General features: G+C 53.1%; 2 protein-coding genes across 5 annotated transcripts in view; one reads left to right on the forward strand and one right to left on the reverse strand.

Moving 5' to 3' along the window:
* Positions 1–21304, reverse strand: part of CD81 (CD81 molecule) — a 344561-nt gene that overhangs the window by 265115 nt on the left and 58142 nt on the right. The gene's annotated exons all lie outside the window — the stretch shown is intronic.
* On the forward strand, positions 10490–15321 carry IFITM10 (interferon induced transmembrane protein 10). The gene is made up of 3 exons (XM_049780919.1): positions 10490–10822; positions 11375–11812; positions 15111–15321. The coding sequence occupies exons 1-3, from the start codon at positions 10490–10492 to the stop codon at positions 15258–15260; spliced, it is 921 nt and encodes a 306-aa protein (XP_049636876.1). The 3' UTR covers positions 15261–15321.

Raw genomic sequence — 21304 nt, forward strand, 5'->3', positions numbered from 1 at the left:
ACTCTTTCACACGGGTTATCCAAGAGGAGGGGGCTTTAAGGCAAGCCCACTAGATTACATTTAATTCATTGGACAACAGAACAATAGTTTTCCTGTCCACCATTCAGGTAGCTGAATACACTTTGTTACCCTCACCCTATGCCATCTACTAATCTCACCTGGATGGTGAGACCCACCCACAGCTGGGAGGGGTCTGTGGTTGGCCATTAGGGGGTTCCCTGGGGGTAGGGAGAGGAGAGAGAAAGGAGGGGGATCAGACACCAGAAGGGTGCTTGCTGGGCAGCTGATAGGCTGCTTAATAAAGCTTAGCTTAGAGGCCATGTGAGAAATATGAACATGGCAATTAAGGCCTTGAAATAAAGCTGGATTTCTCCTGAAACTTCATCCGACTGTATGAAATCATTTCTTTTTTTTTTTTTTTTTTTTTTTTTTTGTGGATTTTGGGTCACACCCACCCAGCAGTGCTCAGGGGTTATTCCTGGCTCCAGGCTCAGAAATTGCTCCTGGGGCCCGGAGAGATGGCACAGCGGCGTTTGCCTTGCAAGCAGCCGATCCAGGACCAAAGGTGGTTGGTTCAAATCCCGGTGTCCCATATGGTCCCCCGTGCCTGCCAGGAGCTATTTCTGAGCAGACAGCCAAGAGTAACCCCTGAGCACCGCCAGGTGTGACCTCGCAAAAAAAAAGAAATTGCTCCTGGCAGGTACGGGGGACCATATGGGGCACCGGGATTCGAACCGATGACCTCCTGCATGAAAGGCAAACGCTTCACCTCCATGCTATCTCTCCGGCCCCCATGAAATCATTTCTTCACCTTCACTGTGCACTTACAGACCCGCCAGCCAAAGAAAGGGGCTGCAGGCCTCCCACTGTCCACACCACTAGGACTTTATAATTAATTAATATTGAATACAACAGGGGCCGGAGCAGGGGAGCAGAGGTAGAGCATTTGCCTTGCACATGGCTGACCTAGGATGGACCGTGTTTCAATCCCCTGGCATCCCATATGGTCCCCCAAGCCAGGAGCGTTTTTCTGAGTACATAGCCAAGAAAAACCCCTGAGCATTACCAGGTGTGGCCCAAATCCAAATAATAATAATAATAATAATAAATAATCAGGGAGAGAGAAAAATAATAATGATTAATAAACAAAACTTGGCTTGTTCCTTTGGGGCCAGAGAGATAGCATGGAGGTATGGCATGCAGAAGGACGGTGGTTCAAATCCTGGCATCTCACAGGGTCCCCCGAGCCTGCCAGGAGCGATTTCTGAGCGTAGAGCCAAGAGTGACCCCTGAGCATGACCCCTCCAGGAAAAAAAAAAAAAGGTTAGCTTGTTCCTTTGCATAAAGCCAGAAAGACTGGAAAAATATCCTTTGGGGGCATCCCATTATTTACAGAGAATTTCTGGGAACCTGTGTAGGACAGAGCAGGTAGTTAATTATTAAAGGCATAAATACTTGAGCAGTCACGTCGGGATTACTAGGCTTGGCTGATGCAAAGATGTGAAGGCCAGGTCAGCATGAGCCGGAGGTGGCCTTCGGCCTTTCACGGTAGGGGATTCCGTACCATCCCTCTTCAGGCTTGGAAGAGACTCTAATCTCCATAACTTTTCTCGATGCTGAGAGCTGGACACAGGCTCTGACCAGTCCGTGCAGATCTAGACATCCTTAGACAATTCCTGATTTCCTAGGCCAGTCTGTCTTTACGGTCTCCTTGAGGTTAGCAGAGTGCTTGTAATAGTACCAATTATTACTGGACCTGCTTCTGTCATTTAACCTCATCCCCTTTCAATTCTCTTTCCCTGGAAAAGGGTTCTGGGGTCCCCTAGCTGACTTTAAATATTTCTTGTCTGCATGAGAAGTAATCCCCAAACATAGAGAAAAACTTTCCACCTATATTTATGCAAACCAACATAGTGACATAAAACATAAAAAATACTGAAGGTGAGGATGGAGAGATAGCATGGAGGTAAGGCATTTGCCTTTCATGCAGGAGATCATCGGTTCAAATCCCAGCATTCCATAGGGTCCCCCGTGCCTGCCAGGAGTGATTTCTGAGCATGGAGCCAGGAGTAACCCCTGAGCACAGCCGGTGTGACCCAAAAACCACACACACACACAAAAAAAAAAAAATACTGAAGGTGTCCAAAAAAGAGAAAAAGCAAATGTTTCCCCGATTTACAGAAAACACACAACAACAATTATACATATAATTTCGAGTTCCATTTGGAAAAACCTTAATTTCCTGTCATTTCTGTTTGTCTTTAGTTTCCTTTTTCTTTTCTTTTTTTTTGGGGGGGAGGGGGCTACACCCAGAAATGCTCGGGGGTGACTCCTGGCTCTGCGCTCAGTAATCTCTCCTGGCAGGCTCAGGGAACCATGTGGAATGCGAGAATCTAACCTGTCCCAAGTCTTCTGCGTGCAAGGCAAATGCCCTACCCCTGTGCTTTCCACTCTGGTCCTGGACTGAGTTTTTAAAAGGCCATTTTTTTCCTTTTCTGGTAGTCTATTATTTACAGATGATTCCTTAACAAAGAGTAAATAAGTGCCCAAAGCTAAGGAATTCCTGAGGGATGGGTGATCAGAGAGAGAGAGAGAGAGAGAGAGAGAGAGAGAGAGAGAGAGAGAGCCCTAGCTCGTGCTTGCTCGACCTTGGGCTTTCTTATCCTCTTCTCCATAGGATTTTAACTCATTCAATCTCCTGTAGAATTGAATATTAATTATAAATTCCTGGGTGGTGGTGGATGATGAGGAGATGGAGTGGAGGCCTTTCTCTGCCAGCCTGGGCCAGGCGCCTGCAACCCCTTCGATGCAGTGGGTCTGCGGGTTCAGGATAGAGGCAAGGAAATGATCCACAGCAGTCAGATTTCAGGAGACATCAGCTTTATTAATAATAAGGCCTTAGCCAACATGTGTGGCTTCTAAGATAAACTTTTTTTTTTATAATTTTTATTTTTAGCACAGTGAATTAAAAAAATTTACAGTAATATTTTAGGTATGTAGTGACATTGAATCAGGGGCATTCCCACCACCAATGTTGTCCTCCCTCCTCCCCTGTTCCCAGCATGCATCCCAGATCCCCTTTTATACCCCCCAGGTTGCTGGTATAAGCAGTCCCTTCTGTATCTAGCTTGTTGTAGATTGGGTATCGAATCTGTTGTCGTTGTCTTTGGATTTGGTGTTTAAGTCTGCTCATTTTTTATTCCTACTTGATGTTCATATGACTGGGCTTGGTACCCTCCATTATTTCTCCTCCAATGTGTGAGGTAGAACAACATGGTTCAAGTTATGTGGTTCTGTTAGAAGAAAAGAAAAAAAGGGGGGGGGCAAAAATAGAACAAGCAAAAAAAATGGGAGGAGTCCTTCTAGAGGCTATAAATATCAATTTAAGAGAAGAAAGGAAAAAGGAAAAAAAAAAACATAACAAGAATACAAAAAAAAAGGGGGCCAGAGAGATAGCACAGCGGCATTTGTCTTGCAAGCAGCCGATCCAGGACCAAAGGTGGTTGGTTCGAATCCCGGTGTCCCATATGGTCCCCCGTGCCTGCCAGGAGCTATTTCTGAGCAGACAGCCAGGAGTAACCCCTGAGCAACACCGGGTGTGGCCCAAAAACAAAAACAAACACAAAAAATAGAAAAAATAAATCAAACAACAACAACAAACAACGAAAAGCACCACAGCAATAAAGACAACAACCAAGCAATAACCATAGTCCCAAGATAAAAACAAAACAAAGCACAAAAAGAAACAACACGGGGGCCGGAGAGACAGCATGGAGGTAAGGTGGAGGTAAGGCGTTTGCCTTTCATGCAGAAGGATGGTGGTTTGAATCCCGGCATCCCATAAGGTCCCCCAAGCCTGCCAGGAGGGATTTCTGAGCATAGGACTAGGAGTAACTCGTGAGCGCTGCTGGTGTGACCCAAAAATGAAAGGAAGGAAGGGAGGGAGGGAGGGAGGGAGGGAGGGAGGGAGGGAGGGAGGGAGGGAGGGAGGGAGGAAGGAAGGAAGGAAGGAAGGAAGGAAGGAAGGAAGGAAGGAAGGAAGGAAGGAAGGAAGGAAGGAAGGAAGGAAGGAAGGAAGGAAGGAAGGAAGGGAAAGGAAGAAGGAAGGAAGGAGGAAGGAAGGAAGAAAAGAAAGAAAGAAAGAAAGAAAGAAAGAAAGAAAGAAAGAAAGAAAGAAAGAAAGGAAGGAAGGAAGGAAGGAAGGAAGGAAGGAAGGAAGGAAGGAAGGAAGGAAGGAAGGAAGGAAGGAAGGAAGGAAGGAAGGAAGGGAAGGAAGAAGGAAAGAAAGAAGGAAGAAAAGAGAAAGAAAGAAAGAAAGAAAGAAAGAAAGAAAGAAAGAAAGAAAGAAAGAAAGAAAGAAAGAAAGAAAGAAAGAAAGAAAGAAAGAAAGAAAGAAAGAAAGAAAGAAAGAAAGAAAGAGAAAGAAAGGGGCCCGAAGAGATAGCACAGCTGCGTTTGCCTTGCAAGCAGCCGATCCAGGACCAAAGGTGGTTGGTTCGAATCCCGGTGTCCCATATGGTCCCCCGTGCCTGCCAGGAGCTATTTCTGAGCAGACAGCCAGAAGTAACCCCTGAGCACCGCCGGGTGTGACCCAAAAACCAAAAAAAAATAAATAAAAAAAAATAAAAAAAAAAAAGAAAAAGAAAGAAAGAAAGAAAGAGAAAGAAAGAAAGAAAGAAAGAAAGAAAGAAAGAAAGAAAGAAAGAAAGAAAGAAGAAAGAAAGAAAGAAAGAAAGAAAGAAAGAAAGAAAGAAAGAAAGAAAGAAAGAAAGAAAGAAAGAAAGAAAGAGAAAGAAAGAAAAGAAAGAAAGAAAGAAAGAAAGAAAGAAAGAAAGAAAGAAAGAAAGAAAGAAAGAAAGAAAGAAAGAAAGAAAGAAAGAAAGAAAGAAAGAAAGAAAGAAAGAAAGAAAGAAAGAAAGAAAGAGAAAGAAAGAAAGAAAGAGAGAGAGAGAGAGAAAGAGAGAGAGAGGGAGGGAGGGAAGGAGGGAAGGAGGAAGGAAGGAGGAAGGAAGGAAGGGAGGAAGGAAGGAGGGAGGAAGGAAGGAAGGAAGAAAGGAAGAAAGGACAACAACACAAAATTTTTAATTTGTGCCTTTTTTTTTTTTTTTTGCATTGGCACGGTAAATATTGGGGAGATTAGAAAGGAAATTAGGGCCCGGAGAGATAGCATAGCCATAGCGGTGTTTGCCTTGCAAGCAGCCGATCCAGGACCAAAGGTGGTTGATTCGAATCCCGGTGTCCCATATGGTCCCCCGTGCCTGCCAGGAGCTATTTCTAAGCAGACAGCCAGGAGTAACCCCTGAGCACTGCTGGGTGTGGCCCAAAAACCAAAAAAAAAAAAAAAAAAAGGAAATAATTCCTTTGGCCTAAGAGAAACAGGGTTTCTCCACCCTTGAAGTATACTGTCATAAGAATAACTACAGGCTCTGTACATGTTCTTATTCTCTCCCTTAGGTCCTTCTGTGATGTCTGAAAACTTTCTGCTCAGTCGTGAATGATAAAATCAGGCCTCTGTAGCTACACAAGTCATCGGATGGAGCCTATGATGGAGTCTTTCTTTATGGTTCTAGAAGTTCTGTTTCATTAATCAGTCTTCTGTAGTTGGTGGTCTTGGTTTTTGCACCGATCCTAGGGCGAAGTCTAGGATAGTCTTTGGTTATGTTTCCAGAAGTTCTGTTCAGTTACAGTTGTCTCAGTCAGGCCTCTGGAATTAGAGATCTTGGTTGTAGTACAGGTCGTAGGCCAAAGCCTAGACGAGGGTCTTTTTTATTGGTCCCAGGACAGGTTCTGCCCAGTCATGGTAGTTATGTTCCGTCTTCTGTGGTTAGTACTAGATCTTGGCTTTTGTACTGATCAAAGGATGGTGTGTCTTCTGATTTCATCTTATCGTTAGGTGGTGAGGTAGGACAATCTACTCTTAGACCTAGTTACTGCCATTTCCTCATTGTCAGGATATCTTATCAAAACTGGCGCTTGTTGGTGTCAGAGTAGTGTTAAGAATGTCCCTGAGCGGGGCCGGGCGGTGGCGCTCGAGGTAAGGTGCCTGCCTTACCTGCGCTAGCCTAGGAGACGGACCGCGGTTCGATCCCCCGGCGTCCCATATGGTCCCCCAAGCCAGGAGCGACTTCTGAGCGCATAGCCAGGAGTAACCCCTGAGCGTCACCGGGTGTGGCCCAAAAACCAAAAAAAAAAAAAAAAAAAAAAAAAAAAAAAAAAAAAAAAAAAAAAAAGAATGTCCCTGAGGGAGTTTGTTCCTGGAGCTGTTGCAGAGAACTGTGCGGTTCTAAGTCTGGGATCTAGGGTTCAGGGTTGGACAGTCGCTAGCAGTCTAATCACATGGAGTCTAAATTGGGACTGCAGCGTTCCAGAGTAGAAGGACCACAATTGGAATAAAATAAATTGGAATATTTAACACTTTAATCCGTCTGCCAAATAGATTCCCCAGCCTGGCCAGCTAGGGGCCATCCCCCGAAGGAGATGAGCCCCGCCCAAGGTCATGATGAAGATGACATAGGGAAGGGATAGAGGGAGGTTCCAGCTTTCTGATGATCCTTAAAATGATTGGCTCTTGGGGCCCGGAGAGATAGCACAGCGGTGCAAACCAAAGGTGGTTGGTTCGAATCCCGGTGTCCCATATGGTCCCCCATATGGTCCCCGTGCCTGCCAGGAGCAACCCCTGAGCACCGCAGGGTGTGGCCCAAAAACCAAAAAAAAAAAAAAAAGATTGGCTCTTGTCTAGGGGTACTTTCTACTACTCCCTTGTTCTTCCCTGATAGGCTACCTGGTATGGCCAGGTAGATTAAGGCGGGGTCTATGGAAATTGGATTGTGAAGCCCCAGCATGTGGCATACACCATGTGGTCCTTACAAAATGGTGTTTCTCCCTGCTCAGAACCTAAGAAGAAGCCTGCTTTTACAAAATGGCGTCCCTCCTTATTCAGAATTCAGGTCCCAATAGGGACCACATGACATATATTCAAGTGGGAGGTGCCCCTATATTGTGAAATGTATGAGTTCTTATCTCTAGTAGATAAAAGCTTGTTTCTATATGTAAACTTTTCCTCTTTTTAGTGTGCCTGTGCAAAAAGAAACGGTGATATATTATATTGCTGGTGGATTTGGGGGTGAGAGTGTCAGGCTCCATCATCTCTGTGCCCTGGTTTTGACTTGAGCTTTAATCCCAGGCAAGACTTTTTCTTGTAGGATTTTGTACCACCAAGCAAAACCAAAACAGACGAAGTTAAGGAGGAGAAGAAAGCAAAAACAAGACTATCTATATCTACATCTATCTATCTATCTATCTATGAAAAAAGAAAAAAATTTAAATGAGTTTAATAAAGTAATTAAGGGAACAAAGTGATGCAGGAGACTGACTACCTTACTTTTGGTGATAAACAGATTAAGAGGTAGTGTTATAGAGGTCTTAACCTTATCAAGGAAATATAGGCTTCCCCATTGTCTTTTGAGATATTCTTGTGGGTTGGAATCCAGATCACATTTTCATCACACCCCTGGTCTTGTTGACTTTCAGAAATAATTTGCGGCAGAAAGGGCTTGGGTAGAGTTCGTGCACTGGGGGTCCCTCTGGAGCTGAATCTGGTATCAAGCAGCAGTCCACATTTGGGGGTAAGATAAACCTCTGTGTGTGTGTGTGTGTGTGTGTGTGTGTGTGTGTGTGTGATTTTTGGGTCACACTCAGCAGTGCTCAGGGGTTATTCCTAGGTCCAGGCTCAGAAATTGCACCTGGCAGGCACGGGGGACCGTATGGGACGCCAGGATTCCAACCGATGACCTCCTGCATGAAAGGCAAACACCTTACCCGCCATACTATCTCTCCGGCCCCAAGATAAACCTTTTAAGCAGGCTCCATAAGCAGCCCTTCACTTAAACCTGTCCCCGATATCTCTCCATCCCGCCAGCCCCTTCAGTGGCCTTTGTCTGCCACCCCCCCTACCCCACCCCCCGTCCAGCCCAGACTACCTGGTTCCATGCAGACTCTCCAGCTGCCCACTGGATGGATACAGAGACCCGCAGCGTGCCTAGAATGATGAGAAGGGGTGCCGACCCATACTTTTTCCTTGTGGAGAGAATCTTGTGGTGAGGCAGCATGGGGACTGAACCTGGTTCCTCGGGACTTCTCTTCATTTTGTCTTGCTCCTTCCCACTCTTCCTGGGATTTTTTCAGATAAAACTACGCAACAAAGACAAACACAAGACTCAACTACAAGCACAAAAGCACGACACACAATTTTGCTGAGCTCGAATCAAATTCCACCAAACCAACCCCAATGGGGTAGCATTCTCCTTAGAGTTCCCCTGTCTCATCATCCTGCCCAAGATGACACAAAAGAGGGGCCGGAGAGATAGCATGGAGGTAAGGCGTTTGCCTCTCATGCAGGAGGTCATCGGTTCGAATCCCGGCGTCCCATATATGGTCCTCCCGTGCCTGCCAGGAGCAATTTCTGAGCCTGGAGCCAGGAATAACCCCTGAGCACTGCCGGGTGTGACCCAAAAACCACAAAAAAAAAAAAAAAAAAAAAAAAAAAAAAAAAAAGATGACACAAAAGAGAGACAAGGACAACACACCAGGTACCCCAAACAGATGAGGGGATGTATGCTGTTTGCAGCAGGAGCTGCGAAGTTTTGGGGGGGTGTGTGTGTGTGACACAGATAGCAGCGTACATCCCCTCATCTGTTTCTCCTTCCATGAGTGGCCTGGGGTGATTCTGCCTCCAGTTTTTTCTCCTCAGCTCACACCAGAGCTCCATTCTCCTTAGGCCTTCACCTACCTTGAGACGGTCTCAGAATATCTGCGAGACCTTGGTAGTCTATGTTGGTGACCTGGTCTATGTCATTTGACCCCAGACGAGCCCCCAAATGTTAGGATCCAGAGTTCAAGAACTTGACCACACGACTGAAATAAAGCAAGGCAAAGCTTTATTCCATCTACCAACAAGCTACCACTGACCTATTGTTACCCCCGCCCCCCCTTCTTCCTGTGTCACCTTACCTGATGGTAAGAGTGCCCATGCTGGGAGGGGTCTTTGGAAGGTAACAAAAGGATTGCTTCAGGGGCAGGAGGAGAATTCTGGATTCAGAGAGAGTCAGCAAGAGAGATGGGGCGAGAAGCAGGATGGGGAAGAGACAGGCTTGAATGCAGGGCTAATGATGGAGATGGCTTGAAAGGTTTTAAAGCTTAGGAGCCACATGTGGTGGCTAGGGCCTGAATAAAGCTGTTGTCTCCTGAAACCTGATTGTTGTGAGTCTTTTCCTCCAGGCTACCCTGAACCCTCAGACCCTCGGGCTGAAAGGAAGGGATTTCAGGCGTGTGGACCTGGCCGGCAGAGAAAGGCCTCCACCTCTCCAGCACCAACTCTTCCAGGAAACGACCCGGGTTCAATACCCAGGTCCCCCAGCCTGCCAGGAGTGATTTCTGAGAGCAGAGCCAGGAGGAACCCTTGAGCATTGCCAGGTGTGACATGAATTAATAAATAAGTAGGGCCCCGAGAGATAGCGCAGCGGCGTTTGCCTTGCAAGCAGCCGATCCAGGACCAAAGGTGGTTGGTTCGAATCCCGGTGTCTCATATGGTCCCCTGTGCCTGCCAGGAGCTATTTCTGAGCAGACAGCCAGGAGTAACCCCTGAGCAACGCCGGGAGTGGCCCAATAAATAAATAAATAAATAAATAAGTAAATAGAAATGGGGTAACTTGGCCCCTGTAGCTCCCTAGTAGCAACTGAGCTTGAGCAGGTGTGAGGCCTAGGGTGGGTTCCGAGGGATGAGGGAGAGGGGAGCTGGGGTGGCCGCCGGGGAGGAGAGGGAGGAGGAGGGAGATGAGGGAGGAGGGAGCTGGCAGGCAATCATGGAGGTGATGTGGCGGTTGAGGTGAAAGAGGCGTTGGAGGAGGGAATAAAGGGAGGTGAGTGGAAGGAGGGTGGGGAGGGGACCTATGGATGCGGGGCAGGGAGGACGAGGGAAGCGGTCCAGCAGAGTGGAACCCTTGGGAGTTCAGAGGCGCCGGGCCTGAGTGTTAGGGGCTAAGCTGCCACTCAGCATGAGGGGTGGTTCCGGACCCCCTGGGCAGGGGCCTTGCCAGGAAAGGAAGTCAGTGAGTGGCAGGATGTAAAATCACTGTATGCCCCTTATCTCTAAGCCCAGCTTAGATCAATCATCAATTAGATGATCAATTAGATGATTAGATCAAGCATCAATCAGGGTCGCACAAGACGGAGAGCCTGCTGCCTGCCAGACGACTGTTTTTATTGAGTCTAGAGACCACCCCAGGGTGGGCAGCTAGCCTGAGCCCAGTCCGGCTCAGGTTTACATATGTTTGTAAACAAACAGATACAAAGAAATCGGGGATGAAATTTGTTTCGGGTAAAATAAGGTGGAACCCAACAGCGGGCATTAAGGGGTCTTCCTAGCAACTCCCACCCGGGGAGGAAGGTTGGTGGGGTCCCACTTCAGAGCCAAGAGCGTCCCTTCCGAGAGATGCAGCTGTGGGATCTCGGGTCCTGCGGGGGTTGGTGCTGTTGGGCTGGGGTGGGGGTCAGGGGTGGCCACAGGGGCCGAGACGTGTCCGGGCGGGGGCTGGGGTGCGGGGAGAGGCCGGCGGGAGGGGCGCGTGGCCAGCGGCGCCTCGTCTCCCGTGTGAGTCAGGCCTGGCGCTTGCAGCGGCGGCGCTCGCGCTTCAGCTCGGCCCAGCTCGCCGGGGACCGGGTCGGTCAGTCGGCCGGTCAGCCAAGCGCCCCGAGCGCACGGCACCGGCATCCATCGATCGGGCCGCGGGGCCGGGGTGGGAGCAGGCCCGGGAGTCTCCGGGAGGTGAGAGGGGGCGCGGGGCGCAGGTGTCCGGGCTGGGCGCGCCTCGGGTGGGCAGCGGGCGCCCGGGGGTCAGCGGGGACGCGTGCGCGCCTGGCGAGGGTGGCGGGCGGGCGCGCGGCGGCGGGGCCTCTGGTGCGCGCGGGGGCCCGGGGAGGCGGCGGGGACCCCCTCGGGCTCGGGCGCAGTGAGGACGGGGCGCCCCGGCGCGGCCGGGGTGGACCCTGGCGCGGTGTCCGCGCTGCGGGGACACGGCCCCGCCACCCCCACCCGTGCCACTGCGGCTCTGCTCTGCGCGCCCGCCCGGTGCGCTGTTTACCGTCGCCCTGTGCGCGGGCACGGACGCGGGTGCCTGCGGGTGGGGGGCCCGCTAGGGAAGCCCCGGCCATCGGGACTGGGGGGGAGACGAGCCCCCCGGCACGCCCCCGCCCGCCCACCCACCCAGACCCCGGCGCGGCGCCTCCGGCCCATGGGGCGCGGGGAGAGGCGATGCCACGCGAGGCCGCGGGCGTAGCGCCCGGCGCCTCGCTGCCCGGCTCCCCCCTGCCCCTGCAGGCCCAGGGCGCCCGCCAGAGCCCAGCCGCGCCGCTGGGACCCCGGAGCGCCACCACGGACGGCGCCCAGGACGCGCGCGCGCCCCTGGACGGGGCCTTCTGGATCCCCCGGCCCCCCGCGGGCGCGCCCCCCGGCTGCTTCGCCTGCGTGGCCAAGCCGCCCGCGCTGCAGGCCCCCGCGGCCCCCGCGCCCGACCCCGCGCTCTTCCCCATGGACCCCAAGAGCGCCAAGGCCGACAGCGTGCGCGCGGGGCCCGGGGCCGGCCCGCAGCCCTGCAAGCACCTGGCGGAGAAGAAGACCATGACGAACCCCACGACGGTGATCGAGGTGTACCCCGACGCCAGCGAGGTCAACGACTACTACCTGTGGTCCATCTTCAACTTCGTCTACCTCAACTTCTGCTGCCTCGGCTTCATCGCCCTCGCCTACTCCCTCAAAGTGAGTGGCCCGAAGGGGGGCCCGGGTCCGGCCCTGGCCCGGGTCTCTCCAGGGCATGCTGGCCAAGCCCGGACTTGTTGGGGTCCTCTCCGTGGGTGTTTGGTGGGGGGTTAGTCCCGCTGGCCAGCCCAGGGTCCTGGTGGTGGATGGGTCCTGGAGGGGCCTGGGGCCCCAAGACAGAGAGAAAGAGACAGACAGACAGACAGCAAGAAAGAGACACACAGAGAGACGAACATAGAAACAGAGAGACAGACAGAAAGAGAGAAAGACATAGAAACAGACAGAGAAACAGAGACAGAGACACAGAGACACAAACAGGGAGAAAGGGAGAGAAAGGAAACAGAGACAGAGAAACAGACAGAGATACAGACAGACAAAGACAGATAAGACAGAGAGGGAGAGAGACAGAGAGTCCTGCCCAAGGGGAGCTGCTGCCAGGAAGTACTGGGGAGGTCCAGGACTGCCTGGGACCCCCCAGCTCCATCCCTTGTCATCACATCACCCACCCCAGGGGCAGCTCCTGAAAGACCCCAATCAGGGGGCATAGAATTGAAGTCAGGAGATTCCCCGACCGAGGCAGGAGCAGCCCTGGGTTCCCCCTACCTGGGCACATGTCCAGCGAGTACCACCCCCATCCCCACCTTGGGGCACCCCCTGTCCCACCACATTTCCTTCGAGGTAGCTGCTGCTTCTGCTCTGGGTTCCCCGCCTGCACCCCGCACTCTAGCCTTGGCTTCCATCCCTCGATGCTGCTTAAGCATGCAGGGCAGGAGCACGGGGGGGTCTCCCCACAGAAGAGGGTGTGTGAGTCACCGGGTACAGGTTTGTGTGTACACTTGATGGACACGTATGTGAGCACACTTGGGTCTGCACAGGAGCCTACGTGTCTGGCTCATGTCTGGAGGCATGAGTGTTGGGTACCTGACTGTGTATCTGTGCTGTGTGTCATCTGTGCTGTGACATGTGTGTGTCTGTGCAGCCACAGCCTGAGCTCCCCAGGCAGCAGAGGGACAGCTGGTGCCCTGTCCCTGCCAGCTTGGCCGGAAGATCCCTCCCCCGCCATCTGTGCAGGCTGCTCCGTCATGGCCACCGACGGTGCCGGGCGTGATAGTGTCCCAAGGCCCCACACCACAGCCTCGCCAGGTCCGGCAGCCTCTCCCAACCCCCGGCTTCCCCCTCCTTGAGCTCAGAGTACAGGGCGGGGGGGGGGGGTGCAGCAGAGGCTAAAGGGCCCGGCAGGACCCCCACACTCCCCCGGGACCCGGCACTTGCCCTGGACAGGCCAGACCCAGGATATACAGGTCCAGTGACTGCATGGGGGGTCTGGGTGGAACCTAAATCCAGCCAGGGATGAGGGCAGGGGGTGTCAGGGAGGAACAGAGGAAAGACCAGGGCCAGGGGGGCACAGCGGCCATCCAAATGGGCCCAAGGCAGGCCTTCCCAGACACGGGAGCCGGAAGTGGCAGGAAGGGCATCCGGTCTGTCACCAGATTTACTCCCTACCATCTGAGCCCAGTGCTGCCCTGCCCCACCATCCACACCTGGCACCCCCTTGCCCATAGCCACTGCCCCACCCTCCATCTCCTGCCTCCGTCCACCCTCCCTCCAGCCCCCTCTTCACCCACCATCCCTTCTTCCTCCACTACATTTGTTTATTTTGCTTTTGGGCCACACCCTGTGGTGCTCAGGGGTTCCTCCTGGCAGTGCTCAGGGACTCTTATGGGATGCCGCGGATCGAACGCCCTCCCTGCTGTACTATCGCTCCAGCTCCTCATTCTAAATGGGGTGCCTTGTACCATTTTGTGGGTGCTTTGTAGGGGCAGGAGATGTGCCCTGTACCAGGCTCCTTCCTCCTGGTGTTCCTCTTCCGGTGCAGAAACTTTTGAGACCGTCCATCCCACCTCCTCCCTCCACCCTTCCACAGCCACTTCTGTGAGTTTCTTCATGGCCCTCGTCTGTGCTCTCCAAGCTCCACCCTGTCTTCATCCTGAGCAAACCTCCCTGTTTTCTTCCTCTCCTCCTCTTCCTCCTCCTCCTTCATCTCCTTCATCTTCAGCTTTTGCTTTCTGAACCACAGCCAGTGGTGGTGAGGGATTACTCCTGGTTCTGCACTCAGGAAGCACTCTTGGCAGACCAGATGGGATGCTGGGATGCTGGGAATTAAACCCAGGTCAGTTGCATGCAACACAGGGGCCATCCCCGCTGAGGTATTGCTCCGGCCCCTTATTCTTTATTCTTTATTTTTTTGTTTTTTGGATCATACCCAGCAGCACTCAGGGGTTACTCCTGCCTCTACGCTCAGAAATTGTTCCTGGCAGGCTCAGGGGACCATATGGGAAAGCCGGGATTCGAACCACCGACCTTCTGCATGCAAGGCAAATGCCTTACCTCCACGCTATCTCTCTGGCCCCTATTATTTATTCTTTCCCTCACTGTTCCCCATCAAACACTCTTTCCAACCTCCATCCACCCACTATCTATCCTATCCTTCCACTCATCAACCCATCCACTTATCCATCCATTCATCCACCCCTATCCATCCACTCACCCATCCATCTGTCCATCCATCTACCCACCCATCCATCTATCCACCCATACATACATACACTCACCCATCCATTTGTCCACCTATCCATCCATCAGTCCATCCATTCATCCACCCCTATCCATCCACTCACCCATCCATCTGTCCATCCATCCACCCACCCATCCATCTATCCACCCATACATACATACACTCACCCATCCATTCGTCCACCTATCCATCCATCAGTCCATCCATTCTCCACCCTCCACCCCTCACCTCTACTATGGCATCTACACTCTCCCCGTCCTGCCAGCCCCTTGCTCCCCTCCCACCCCTGTACCCAGTTGCTCACTTTCCATCCCCCCATGGAGATGCCAACTGTCTACTTCCTATCCCCGTCCTTCGTGTCCTGCCTCCCCCATTCGTACCTGGACCATCACTGCCCCTCACACCCGTCTCCCCTCCCCACTGCATGCCAGTGAGGGGGCAGCTAGATCCTCCGGTGCGGGTGGTGGATGTGGGCAAGAACCCTGGAGGGCCTGGGGAGGCAGCTACTCCCCAGAGCACCACTCAGCTCCAGGTGTCAGCTGCATTCCACGGGGAGCCATCCGGACAGGGCTGCGAGAGGCCAGTCACGGTATGCTGTGGCACCCTCCCCTTCTCTCTGGCCTCCAGTCCTCCCCAAGGTGCAGGGACCCTTGACGTTGGGGCGAGGGGCCCCCATCACCCCCACAATGCAGGCTCCTGTGGGGTGGGTGTCGGCTCCCCCAGGTGCGTGACAAGAAACTGTTGAATGACCTGAATGGGGCCGTGGAGGACGCTAAGACGGCGAGGCTCTTCAACATCACCAGCTCAGCCCTGGCTGCCTCCTGCATCCTGCTCGTCCTCATCTTCCTGCGGTACCCGCTGTCCGACTACTGACGGCTGGCCACGCCGCCCAGACCCGCTCCTGTGATTTCAATAAACATGTGCCAGCTCTGCAGCCGTGGCCCAGAGGGGTGGTGGAGGACTGGGCCCCCATCCAGAAAAAAAAGGGGCGGTGGGGCCTGTCGGTGCCTGGGAGGGAGGGACAGGCTGGAACTGGGGACGGGAGTGGGGGCAGTAGGCATCACCTAGGCCCCTGGGCAGGCAGCCCTGACCCACTGCACTTCAGAGCAGCTGAAATCGGGCATCTGAGGCCACCAGCACTGACAGCTGGGAGGGGGAGGTCCCTCACTGGGGCGGGTCCAGGCCCACGAAAACTGGGTACTGGGAAACAGCCCAGACTGGAGGCGCAGGGCAGCCCCGACCTGCTGGGCAGAACAGGGAACCCAAAAGGCAACATCCAGAGTGGACGACCAAGGGGTCCTCATTGCCACAAAAGGGGAAACTGAGTCAGAAGCTGGCAGAGCCCTGACTCCCTGTCCCAATCTGGGGGGATTCACGTCACAAGAGGGGAGAGGTGCACCCAGGCACCTGGTCCCCCAATGCATCAAGATGTCCCTTGTGCCGTGCGCCCCTCCCAGCACTGACGCTGTGGTCAACAACCCCCAGTCATGTGCCCTGGATAAACTCGAGACATTGGGGGGGCTCAGGGATTCATGATGAGCCCCAGTAGGAGGGGCCTGAGGACCGTCAGGTCTCCCACAATGGCCCCCCCCCGGAACCTGTGTTGGGGGCCCAGGGCTCTCACTCCCGCCTTCTCTCTAGGGGATAGGTTTAAGCCCCATCCTACCCGAGTTCCTCTAGAAACAACCTCCCACTCTCCTCCCCAGCACCAGATTGTCCCCCAAGCCTCCAAGGGCCAGCTGAGCTCCCAGACTGGAGCTGGACCCCATGGACTGGAGTTGGGGCAATACACCAGCCAGCCAAGGGGTCCTGTTTGAGAAGCCAGGCCGCACCCCTGCCTCACTCCCCTCCCTTCCACCCAAGCTGCAAACAGCCCCCAGGGGAGAGGGGCCTTGGAGGGGTCCTTTTGTTTTTGTTTCTGTCTTTTGTTTTGAATTACTTTATTGAAACATCATGGTCACACAGCAGTTCATAATACAGTTGGGTTATTGGAGGGCTATTTGTTTTGGGGCCACACCGGGTGGTGCTCAGGGGTTGCTCCTGGCTCTGTACTCAGGAATCACTCCTGGCAGACTGGGGGGGGGGGGACAACGACACTGTGGGATGCCGGGAATCGAACCCAGAAAGCCCTCCCTGAGCCATAGCACAGCTCAGGCCCCAGGGTTGTTGTTTTCACAGCGACAAAGTTGTCATACAATGTCCAACATCAGTGCAGTGATCCGGACTGCAAGAAGAGAGAGAGAAGACAGAGAGAGACAGAGACAGAGACAGAGAGACAGAGAGCGAGAGCGAGCGAGAGCGAGCGAGAGAGAGAGAGAGAGAGAGAGAGAGAGAGAGAGAGAGAGAGAGAGAGAGAGAGAGAGAGAGAGAGAGAGAGAGAGAGAGAGAGAGAGAGAGAGAAGACTAAATGGCAACATCTTGTCATTGCTGCTTTATCTCGGGCCTGCAGGTTCTGCTTCAGATCTTCACCCTGGGCCCCTCCAACTGGCAGGCTTTGCCTTTTTTAGACTTAGGGCGGTTATCAGTTAGAGGGGGCGTGTTCCACTCCATCTGCGGTTTGGGGGAGCCGTAATCACCCCTTAAAGGCACAAGGACTAATTCCCTTAAACACATTAGCAACCAGGGCAAGAATTAAAAAAAAAGAAAGAAAAGAAAAGAAAAAGAAAAATAGGGGCCAGAGAGATAGCACAGCGGCGTTTGCCTTGCAAGCAGCAGATCCAGGACCTAAGGTGGTTGGTCCGAATCCCGGCGTCCCATATGGTCCCCCATGCCTGCCCGAAGCTGTTTCTGAGCAGATAGCCAGGAGTAAACCCCGCCCCCCAGCGCTGCCGGGTGTGACCCAAAAACCAAAAAAAAAAAAAAAAAAGGAAAAAAAAAAAAGAAAAGAAAAATAAAAAAATTAGCAACCAGGGTATATTTCCCACCACCAATGTCCCCAGTTTCCCTTCTGTCCTCTCCTTGTCTGGCTTCGGGGTAAACACTTTTCTTCTCTCTCTCCCCTCTCTTTTCCTCTGCCTCTCTTTCTGACTCTCTCTCTCTCTCCATCTCTCTCTCCATCTCTGTCTCTTTCTGTCTCTCCCCTCCCTCTCTCTCTCTTTCCTCTGTCTCTCTGTTTCTTTCTATTTCTCTGGCTCTTTCTGTCTCTCCATCTCTTTGTCTCTGTCTTTTTCTTTCTCCATCTCATCTCTGTCATTCTCATCTCTTATTTCTCTCTCCATCTGTCTCTGTCTCTCTTTCCCTCTCTTGCTCTCTTCTCTCACACACTGTTTTGCAGTATTGCCCCTGAAGGGTTAGGACATATCTCTCTGTCTCTCTCTGCTGTTTCTGAAGGGGTCTCCTGCCTCTCCCTTTCCCTCCTCCTGGCCCCCAGTTCCTGTCCCGAGCGCTCATTCCCAACTCACTGTCCTAGTGCTCCCTTCTCTGTCCTCCATGCGTCCCCTGCTCTGTGACAAGCTTCCCACCCTGGACCGGTCCTCCTGGCCCTCGTCTCTCTTGTTTCTGATATTATTACCAGACTAACTTCGGTTTTTGTTCGTTTGTTTTTTGTTTTTGTTTTGGGGCCATACCCCGGTGGCGCTCAGGGGTTCCTCCTGGTTCTGCGCTCAGAAATCGCTTCTGGCAGACTCGGGGGACCATGTGGGATGCCGAAAATTGAACCCAGGTCCATCCCGGGTTGCTGCATGCAAGGCAAATGCCCTACCACTGTGCTATCACTCCAGCCCTAACTTGGTTTTTTATATCCGACAAATGAGTGTGATCATGACCTCTCCCTCAGACTCACTTCGCTCAACTAACACTCTCCATGTTCCTTGTTGTTGCATTTAATAATTAAAGATGGAGCTGGATGGAGGTGGATGCCATTCCAGGCCACGTGGCTCCGCAACCCCCATCCAGCTGGCGGGTCCCAGGTTTAGGTGAATCAGACTCATCCAGAGACAGGCATCAGGAAGCATCAACTTTATTCATGCCCTATCCACCACATGTGTGTGGCCTATCTCATAACCTTTCAAGCACAGCCATTCTTCGCTAGCCCTGCATCTTAACTCCTTTCAGCCATCTTCCTTTGACTTCCATGCTGGTCAAAGACCAAAAGGGCAGAGACCCAAAAAGCCCAGAGCCCTAATCCCCTGGGTCAGCCCTAATCCCCTGGGTCAAAGGCCTTATCTACCTTTTCCAAGACCTCTCCCAGGAATGGGCGGGGTCTTGCAGGTAAGGTCAAGTTACCTAGGGAGAAAGGGTGGGGGATGAGGCTTCACCTTGTGACCAAAACACGTGGCGGGGGTGGGGGGCTGTCCAACCCCAGCCCCCCAACCAAGCAGCTCCCTCAAGATTTGGGAAAGAGAGGACAGGGAACTTTACCACCAGCGGGGTTCAAGCCCCAAGCATCACAGAGGGTCCCCTGTGCCCCCGCCAGGAGCGAAGCCCTGGGCACCAACAGACATGACCCAAAACAAGGCAAGCAGAGACTTAAGCCTGGAGTCCCCAAATCCAAGACCCAAAGCCAGCGCCCAGCATCCCCCGATACACACACGCACAATTCTGGACTCTTCCAGCTGTCCCCCTCATGCTGTGGGTTCTCAGGACACCCCAGTGTCACAGACAATCAGGATTCTCAGCTGGTCCCGGAACCTACTGGAACAAAGCTGAGCCAAGGCAAGAGATGGCACACAGTGAGGGCACAGCTAAACTCAGGGCACTAGATCTGGGCTCCACCCAGACAGCTCCCCCCCCAAAAAAATGAACACAAATATTCATGCAGCCAAATTTGCCCGGCCCCCGAGTGTTCCACAGTTCTGCTGGCCTGCTTTGGATCCGGGACCTCAGAATAGAATCTTCCGTCCTATTTGCAGTTGCGATGTTTTGGCTTCCCTGCCTCACTGTTGGGGAGACAGACTAGCACTTCCACGGGATCCCTGAGCGCCAGCCAGGCAGCTGTGTTGGTGGGTGGGTGGTTCTTGCCACTGCCTCTCTCCAGAAGCTCAGGGATACACCTGAGCCTCTTCCAGCCACCCCATCGCCAAGACTCACTATCTTTTCTGGGTTCCATGTCAAGCCCGCTAGGTCCACAGGGAGAACCTGCCAGGATCCAGACCCCCACGCTCTTCCCCCATGCCCTTTTCCCCAGCAAATACCGCCATGCTGGTGTGAAAATGTCCATTTTGCGGGCCAAGCCACAGGACAGTAGGTAAGGCCCACCCAGGTTCAAGTCCGGCATCCCAGAGGATCCCCTGAGAATCTCCAGGAGTGATCCTTGGGCATTTCTGGGTGTGACTCAAAAACAGTGGGCCAGAGAGATAGCATGGAAGTAGGGCATTTGCTTTACATGCAGAAGGACGGTGGTTCGACTCCCGACATCCCATATGGTCCCCCAAGCCTGCCAGGAGTGATTTCTGAGTGTGGAGCCAGGAGTAACCAACCCCTGAGCACTGCTGAGGGTGACCCAAATAAACAAACCAAATAAAAACTGGAACCAGAGCAATAGTACAGCAGGGAGGGCATTTGCCTTGCAGGTGGCCTGTCTGGATTTCATCTCTGGCATCCCATAGGGTTCCTCCTCACACCCTCCCCCTGGCCCCCAGCCCACCAGGAGTCATTCCTGAGCACAGAGCCAGGAGGAACCCCTGGGCCGGGTGTGACCCTGATAAATACATAAATAACCTTCCCCTTGATATTCATTGTCCAGTGGAGCTGTGCGGGCCCCAGGGACTGGCGCTTAATGTGGTGGCTACATAGACCCCTGGTCAGCTTCTTGAAGCTGGACCCTGCTTTCCCAGACTGGACCCACTTCAGACGCAGAGTCAAGGCAGCTTGGACGGTGGCAGAGCAGGTGGCGAGGACAGAGAAGCAAGACCCAGAGATCCAGGGCCCACTGTCAGCACCTGCCTTGGCAAGGCCCCCAGGTACCCCACACCCCTAGGTGTGTTTCCCCTGGGTGTTCCCGCCAACACCTGCACCCAGACCACACACTGGCAATTCAGGCATCACAGGCCAGGCCACGTGGTTAGCTCGCTCCCATTGGCCAGTTAGCGGGGCTCACTCCCGTTGGCTCTGGTAACTCTCTCAGTTCCCCTGGTCAGTGTTCCAGAGTTTGGCATATTCTCAGACTGTTTTTTCTTCATTTTGTGTTCGTTACTGCAGTGTTAGGTGTTCAGGAATCGAACCCAGGGCCGCACAGGCCTGCACAGAGTCGGCTCCTCGCTACTGCCAGATGCTATTTTATTGAGTAGTGGGTATATGCATTTGGGGACCACTCCTGGCTGTGCACAGGACTCTCCCGGCGGGGTTCAAGGAACCGTACATGATGTCGGTCGGGGATCAACCAGGCTTGGCCGTGTGCAGGGCGAGGGCCTTAACCCCTGTCCTAGCTCCCTGGAGCCTGATGCTATTTTCAGTGGGGTTTTTTTGGTTTGTTTTTTGGGCCACACCCGTTTGATGCTCAGGGGTTACTCCTGGCTAAGCGCTCAGATATTGCCCCTGGCTTCCTTGGCTAGCGCTTGCAAGACAGACACCTTACCTCTAGCGCCACCTCACCGGCCCCTTCAGTGGTATTTTCAAAGCCAGGGTTCATTTGCCTTGCGGTGACTTCATGGCTACAGTGACACTGGGACACGACTGTCTCGTCTGCTCTCAGGGGTGGTGGGGAAAGCACCTTCTTGCAAAACCAGACGGGCAACATCTTCGGGGTGACTCAGCTGCACCTCGTGGGTGCGCAGACGAGGGTCAAGGGGCTGGAATTGACTTCCAGGCTCTTGAGCTTGGGGCGAATTCTTTTCCCTCCATCTCTCGGGTTTCGGGTTTCAATGTCAGGTAGGTCTGGGAGAAATGAAGTCTCCACCATGCTGAGACCCTGCCTCGGGCTGTCACAGAAACTAATGGGTCTCTTTCTGCTGAGTCACTCGGGCCGGAGGCCTCTAGAC

The sequence above is a fragment of the Suncus etruscus genome, chromosome 9 (genome assembly GCF_024139225.1).
Source record: "Suncus etruscus isolate mSunEtr1 chromosome 9, mSunEtr1.pri.cur, whole genome shotgun sequence".
Classification (NCBI taxonomy): Eukaryota; Metazoa; Chordata; class Mammalia; order Eulipotyphla; family Soricidae; genus Suncus; species Suncus etruscus.